The sequence below is a fragment of the Calliopsis andreniformis genome, chromosome 10 (assembly GCF_051401765.1).
Source record: "Calliopsis andreniformis isolate RMS-2024a chromosome 10, iyCalAndr_principal, whole genome shotgun sequence".
In the NCBI taxonomy this organism is placed as follows: Eukaryota; Metazoa; Arthropoda; class Insecta; order Hymenoptera; family Andrenidae; genus Calliopsis; species Calliopsis andreniformis.
Window position 1 is genome coordinate 8,956,781 of NC_135071.1, and position 8,268 is coordinate 8,965,048.

General features: G+C 30.3%; 1 protein-coding gene across 1 annotated transcript; it reads left to right on the forward strand.

Annotated features, from left to right (window-relative positions):
* Positions 1–134: 134 nt before the first annotated feature.
* LOC143184942 (sodium-independent sulfate anion transporter) lies at positions 135–8,097 on the forward strand. Its single transcript, XM_076387557.1, has 11 exons — positions 135–1,154; positions 2,427–2,622; positions 3,190–3,410; positions 3,811–3,994; positions 4,084–4,248; positions 5,094–5,255; positions 6,330–6,470; positions 6,899–7,044; positions 7,364–7,537; positions 7,614–7,770; positions 7,839–8,097. Exons 1-11 carry the CDS (start codon positions 942–944, stop codon positions 8,030–8,032), a joined length of 1,953 nt encoding a protein of 650 aa, XP_076243672.1. The 5' UTR covers positions 135–941; the 3' UTR covers positions 8,033–8,097.
* The last annotated feature ends 171 nt before the right edge of the window (positions 8,098–8,268 follow it).

Sequence of the window (8,268 nt, forward strand, 5' to 3'; positions counted from 1 at the left end):
ATTTTCTTCAACAAGGCTTTCATTTCATTCTTTCGTTCATTTTGTAAAAGATACGTATCAAATAGTTCAGTTGATTCAGTTAACAAGTGCATTTGAGTGATCTGTATATGACAGCGTCCAAGAATATCTAACAAACAACTAGAACACAATTTTCTTGAACATTCGTGTGACGTTAATAGTATTCGAAACTTTGACGCACGATTTAAAAGAATGTCGACTAAAACTTATTTTTACATTTAATGAAACCTTTCGATATATCATTGAGCAATAAAACTATAAATTTTAATACAATTATAGGGTCATACGAAATTGTAATATTTGTATTTTTCAAATAGACTGTTAATAATAATTTCCTAATTTACACCAGAAAATTGTTGGGCAGCAACGCAATAAAATGTTGGCACCGAATCTGTGTTCCTCGATTCTTGGGATTTCTGTCGTGTTAATCTCCAGCAAATTTACGTAGACAAACTGAAATTACACGGCATACATGATGTGTGTCGACCTAGTAATGTCTAAAGTTAAAGATAGCGTAGCGTTATATGTGATTTCACTACGTAGGTTTGGTCATGACCCAAAGGTTCCGTTTGCTTTCCGTATGATCTTTTATCACATTATCAATAACTATTGCACGTGGAACGAGCGTAGCTTAATAGTTATGACGGTAAGTGATTCAGCCTTCTCTTGTCGGCGCCAAGCATTTGCTCTAAGCTTTGAAGAGCGACACGTTGAGCGATAACAATTTGGAAGCCGTGAAAATATGCTGATAGGAAGCTAAAACAGCATTCATGTTTGCTACTGTGTATGGATACAGTGCGGCAACGTGTAGTACCAGTGTCTAATGCAACATCTAGTTGATGACTGCTTATTTAGTTCAAAATTGATCGTTAGTGTCGGTATTATTTTATTAGACAATTTGATATATAATTAATTTAAAAGTAATGTCAGCATCCACTTCGACAAAAAAACATCCACCATCGAATAAGGACAATACATCAAATTGTTCGATAATTAAATATGTAACAATATTAAATTGGTTGCCAAAATATTCTCAGTTGGATGCTGTGTCTGATCTAGTAGCTGGAATATCATTAGGATTAACTTTAATACCACAAAGTATCGCGTATGCAGCATTAGCAGGTTTAACAGCACAGGTATTTTGTCAATGAACTTTTTTTGACATATTAGTTATATGCCAGTATCGAATTGTTTATAATTTAGTAATTGAAATTGTATTTTTCAATCTAGAATTTTGATTTGTCTGTTTAAGTAGATATTTTAAAGAATTATGTAGGATAATAAGCAATCTTAATTTTTTCCTGCATGATATAAAAAATTGCACTTTTGAATGTCTTAAATTTATGTCCGCAGTGTTTTTTGGGTTTTATTTCCATCATAATTTTTAATTTCTTCAAAACAGAAATGTAGGATTACAACAATTAAATGAACATAAGTATTCTATATAAAATACAAGTGATACAATTAACTAAATAAGTTAAATATTTCACAAGTACTACAATTGTTTAGTTTATTAAAAGTTGTGATCCTCGAAAACAATTGTGAGAAACTGCTTATACATTGTATTATGTTACGTAACAAAGACTATATTTCTTGTTCTATAAAATTTTCAAAATAAAACAGTTTTTCCAAATTATATCGTAATTTTGTAAAAAGTATTATTTATACTATTAGATCGATAGAATATGAAAACAGTGATCACTAAATTAAATTTATTAAATTAAAAAACAATGTAAAAATTTTATGTGAAAATTTGTAATTTCGTAGTATTATTTCAGTAATACACTGGTAAAAAATTATAGAATGTATGGTACAAAAATCGTCTATAAACATATTCAGATCAAAGGTAATGTGCAAAATAATTGAAAGTTTAAATCTCAAACCCAGTGCCACCGCCCACTTAGGGGCGTTTAAATTGTCTAGGGGGGCGTTAGGCATTAAGGGTTCAATGTATGATCTTTTGATACAGTGATTTGATACATTTTTTAAGACATTAATAAATGTGCAAAAAATGATTTCAATTTTTTATTCCTTTAAAAAATATATCAGATTAGTATAGCCAAGAAATATTCTTATACATCAGAATATACCTGTATGTTTGGATAATAAAACATAAGATACTTTTTATCACAATAGTATATGTACCTCTTTTTATTACTCAACTGCAATAATATGTTAAAAAGTAAATGAAACTCATGCCATCATCAGCGATTTGAATAAATCATAGGTCTCATTTGAGATAACGATATTTACGATATATGCGAGTACATAGCGTGTTCCATTCAAATCGACGCAGGTTTATTTTTCAAGTTTAATGTTTTGATTAATACAGCAGAGTGACAGATATTCTCTTGTCACGTGTATCACTCAGCATTCGAATCAATCTTAAAGTAGAACATTTTTTACAGTATGGTCTCTATTCATGCTTGACGGGTGGCTTTATGTACCTTATCTTTGGAACAATCAAGGAAGTGTCAATCGGACCTTCATCCTTAATGTCACTTTTAACTTTGGAGTACACTAGGAACATGCCAGTGGACTTCGTCGTCCTGTTCTGCTTTATTGCTGGATGCGTAGAATTATTAATGGGCGTTCTACGTTTAGGCTTGTATCGAAAATATTTATTTTATATAACAATTTTAGCTAACTCTTTATCGTTGGGCATTACACGTAAACATTAATTATTGACTGTACGCAGTGTTATTATTTATTAGACACAACTGGCTATTTTTATTGCATTTAAGGTATATACACTACATTCAGATTTCTGTTTTCAAACTACTTAAACGATTTTTAAATTAATGTTAAAAGTATGAAATAATTCGAATATTCGTCATAATGAAAATGTATTTCTTCGATGTAAGACAATTGTTATATTTATCATGTTTCGGAATTATTTAGCAGAAAGGAATTTTACTTGCATAAACTTTCGTCTTATTAAAGACGATAATAAAACATCCACGTATCAGTTAACTTCAGAAACGTATCTCTCGCTGTAAAATTGACGTCAGAGAGTAGATCGTCCGATTGTATTCCAGTCATAACGATAAAGTGTTACGAAATTGTAATAACGTTAATTTAAGACACATCTAACATACTTTGTTAACATGAATATCTAACTTATAGCTTTTCAGTCGTAATATAATGTAAACGGAGAAATTATGTATACAGGATTCTTGGTAGACTTCATATCCATGCCTGTGACATCAGGCTTTACTTCAGCTACCTCAATTATTATAATAGTATCTCAATTGCAAGGATTATTAGGGTTGAAATTCAAGGCTCATAACGTGGCCGAAAATTTCATAAAAATATTTCAAAATATTAAAAATGTTCGATTGCCGGACTTCCTTCTTGGATGCTGCAGTATAGTATTTCTTCTATCTCTCAGGGTAAGATTTCAATTACTAGCAACAAAAATACGCAGATAGCACACAACCCTTTAAAAACACCTATTTTATGTCGCCTTACATAAAGTCGCCTTACGCCTTACGACATAATTTGGGCATTTTAAAAACATTCAACAATGCACATCTGAAGACTTCCGAAAACGTTCATAAGATATCTTAAAGACATACTATGTAGACGTCTTAAAGACGTCTATTTTTTCTCTGAGCATCTTGTAGACGTAATTTGGATGTCTTTAAGATGTCCTAAAGACATATTGATTTGTAATTTCGGATGTCTTAAAGACGTCTTTTGAACATTTCTAGAACATTACTGGATGTCTTTAAAACATATGTATACTATGGGTAATAAATAAATTTAAACAAATAAATAATAAATTTGCAGAAATTCAAAGATATCGACTGTTCTTCTGGAAAAAGTAGCTGTCAGGATAACAAAGACAAACAAGGAAAATTACAAAAGCTTTGTTGGTTTCTTTCTATCTGTCGCAATGCTTTAGTAATTCTAATTACCTCCACTATAGCTTTCTATATGGAGAAAAAATCAAGATCTCCGTTTATACTTTCAGGTTTCTATTTAGTTCCCTTTTCGTTTTATTATCGCCGATGTACAATATAATCTACGCCACGATTAACATTCATTAATTTCATATTAAAGGAAAAATAGAATCGGGACTTCCTAAAGTGTCGCCGCCGCCATTTTCATCTCAAGTTGGAAATCAAACCTACACGTTTTTAGATATGTGCTCTCACCTGGGAAGTGGAATATTTGTACTGCCTCTCGTGTCAGTATTAGCTAATGTAGCCATAGCGAAAGCATTTGGTAAGAAAATATATTGCACGAATATTTAAGTAGAGATAAATTCAAAGGGTGGTTCCAGACATCAAACTTCTTAAGAAGGAGGCAATTCCGTTAAATTATATGTGATTTAACTCTTGTAAATACAGTTGGTATGGAATAGTTCTTGTTCAAAAAATAAAACAGACGTTCAGTTTATAATATTTTGGTGAATGCATTTTCTTTGTCTTTGAGAGACGTACATAACAAATTGAGTGAGTAGATAAGAAATAAGTAAATTCAAAATTTTCGTTTCATTGAACTACACATACATACATACAAGGTGAGTCACGCAACTGTATCATCTGAATTTTTTTGTAAACTATTTATTGCAGGAAAACATATTTCAATCAAAAGTTGCTTGGTATCGAGACTATACTCTTCTTTGGTATGCCACTCTCTATACCAAACAACTTTCGTTTGAAACATTTTTTCAAACAACAAATAGTTTACAAGAAAATTCAGGTGATACAGTTGCGTGACTCATCCTGTACATTACTTTACAAAGAAGTGGCCTCTACAAACGAAATCGTAATAATACACAATCATATTTAAATGATTTAATTTAAACGAATTAAAATGAAAATTAATTCAATACTTGCAATATATTAATGTATCTTTATACTTCGCGAAAAATTATAAGTTTCTTAATTATATGTAGGTAGTACTAATTGCAGTATCCTGAATATTCAAAGATCAGATATAGAAGGACAGTTTGGTAATACTGAACAAGGTGTTCTCATTAATATAATGAATTCTCGATGACGTATTTTGGATACAGGTCAACAAATTCTCAATTTCTACTAAACATCTAACGCTTATATTTTTAGCGACTGGTAGTGCTGTAAATGCTACGCAGGAGATGTTAGCACTCGGTTTATGCAATATATTTGGAAGCTTCCTTTCCTCAATGCCAACTGCCGGAGCGTTCACAAGGAGCGCCGTAATTTCTGCGAGTGGTGTGCGAACACCTATGGCTGGTGTATACGTTGGTAATAAATGTTGACCATTCATTTGAAAACAACGAAATGTTTATTAGACGTGTGTAGATGCCTGAAAATTTTGAATCAATCAACGCCAACTGGTTTGGCAAATGTTTCTTTTCATGTACGATCTCCCGAATATCTGGTTCATAGATACTCGAAGTCAATTCTATTTGATTATTTCTGTTTGAACTAATAAAGCATACAGAGTGTCCGACAAGTATCAGAAATTTTGAGGGATGACTCTGTACCCTAAAATAAGACAAAAATTAAGAATGACAAAAATGTATTTGAGATTTTGTTCTAGAGCTATTAATTATTAAGAAATCGCTTAAAATACGCGAGAAGTATGTATGTCTGATTTGGGACTTATTCTACTGCCGACGTGCACTAGCCACGCCAGACATGGCAAAGTCTGTAAAATAAGTCCTAAGTAAACACAACAAAGTCAGTAGAAAAAGTCCTAAGTCAGACACATTTTTCGCGAATTTTCGACTTTTTCTCAATGCTTAATAACTCTGAAACAAAGTCTTAAAGACAATTTTGTCATTCTTGATTTTCATTCTACTTTGAAATATCAAATCACCTGCAATTGAAATCTCTTGATTTGGATAGAAATATTTGATCCTTGTTGTCGAATAATCTGTAAATGTATATGATTATTCAAAAATTAGAGTTTAATGTTTTTATACTGTTTAGAATTAATCCTACAAATTCAAAAATTAGACAAAAATCTCAATCACTAGGTATCAAGAAGGAGAAAACAGTTATCTTTGTATTCTACATGAACATTTCATAGAATTTTTTTTAAAGTATTGGTGTATTGAAAAAAAGAATAGAATAAGGAAACTATGAAACATAGAAAAATACTAATATGCAATATATAAAAATGTAAATGTCTTTAACGAAGACTTTATAAAAGTGGAATTCTGGATAGATAGGTATTATACACAGAAAACATTGTATTCCAAATTGCATATTTTTACAGATTATTCGAAAATTTTGAGTATTTGTACACGTCTAGTGATAATAAAAGCATACATATGTTCCTTCCACCGATAACGTTTAAGTAAATTGTTACAGGAATTATGACGCTACTTGCATTAAGCTTTTTAACTCCTCACTTTTATTACATTCCACGCGCTACGCTTGCAGCAGTATTAATAAGCGCAGTAATATTCATGATTGACTTAAAAATAATAACACTACTGTGGAAAGGATCCAGTAAGTATTACAACTCTCCTGGAAAACTAATATTAGTACTGATACTATCATTTGAACTTTTCCAATTATTTACTATTTATTTTTAAAAAATTAATAAGGAAAAGGGAAAAGATTTAAATTAACACTGTCAAGGTTTTCGTAACTTTCATTTGACTGTTAAATTAATATGACAACCCAGTCTGCAGAAATATCAGAGGATTTGTCTAATTGTAGGGAGATTGCAGTTTACGACATTTAAATCTCTGCAGGTGTAATCAGATAAATTGCAGGAAAGTGCGTAATAATTTTAAAATGCGGAAGAAAACCACATACTTTTGGAAAATGGTTCATAAATCAAAAACGTGTAATTTCTTGTGTAGGGATTTAAATGTATTTGCTATTAAATTAAGTATTTATAGACTTAATTGCGTTTTCTTGTTTTATCACAGAAAAAGATACGATTGCGGCATTAGTCACATTTTTTGTCAGTGTTTTGTGCGGTGTTGAAATGGGACTATTAACTGGTGCATTATTTAATTTAATTTTCTTGCTACGACCGTCTGTAAGGCCACAAATTGAAGTAATTCAATGTAAGGTAAAAGGTACTTGTTTAGTAATTACTGTTTCTAACATTACATTTATAAGAAAGCTTTTTTACTGGTACTTTCCGAAATAAAATAATTACTTCTGATTAAAAGAAGTGTTTTACAAAATGTTTGCACTGAAAAAACATAATAAATAAAAAAACAGAAGTTACACTTTTTCATTAAAAAAGTTACCATTATCTCATAACAATTACAGAAGTTATCTATAAAGTCACGAATTATTCTTAAAAATATTCATATCAAAAATTTGTGAATTGAGAAAACTGAATGACAAAATTGTAACTGAAATTTTATGATCTGTACTTTTAGACACAATCTGATGATAAATATGTAATACTTAAGCCAGATACCGGGCTTCTGTATCCTGCTGCAAGCTACTTCTGCAATAAAGTCGTTGAAGTAATTCAACAACACGATGAAAATAATGTTCTGTTTATTATCGACTGCGAAGGAATTAGAAACATTGATTACACTGCCATAAAGGTATGGACATAATAAATAGAATATTTAAGTAAGATTTCACTAGAATATTATACATATATCGTTTTTCTTATCATAGAGTATTGAAATACTATCAAAAAATGTAAACGCGGAAAAAAATAAGCTATGGCTCTTAAATGTTAATCTAGAAATATGTAAAAGTATTAAAACTCTTGCAAATGACAAATGCTTCAATTTCATCGACGAAGAAGAAAAGATTTCTAGCATTTTCCATGGTATGTAAATAGCAGTATTTCATTTATACATATGTTAAGCTATACTAAGAGATATATGTATATTTTAGACAATATCATTAATAATCAAGAAGAAGTGACGGAAAAACTCTTAGAACGCACAATAGCGAATACAATATTTACACGTGTGAATGATGATAAACAAGAATTGGAAACGTTTCATAATGTCACAGAAAATTCTAAGGATGGTACAGAAGAAACTGCATTAAGAACTTCGCTATCAAAACTGAATCTAAAAGAATAGCAAATTTTTAGTTAAATTAACATCTTGTAAAGATGACAAAAGCTTAAATTAAATCTGATAGGAAATGATACAAAATATTAAAAATTATTTTTTTTAATACTATAGTTCGACTAAAAATTCTTATTAACAAGCAAGTATTATACCGTTTAAATATTTCACAATTAAAACTATTGTACAAATATAATAAACGATTAAACATTGCTAGAAGAAGAAAATCTTTTAGAAGAGAGAAATTG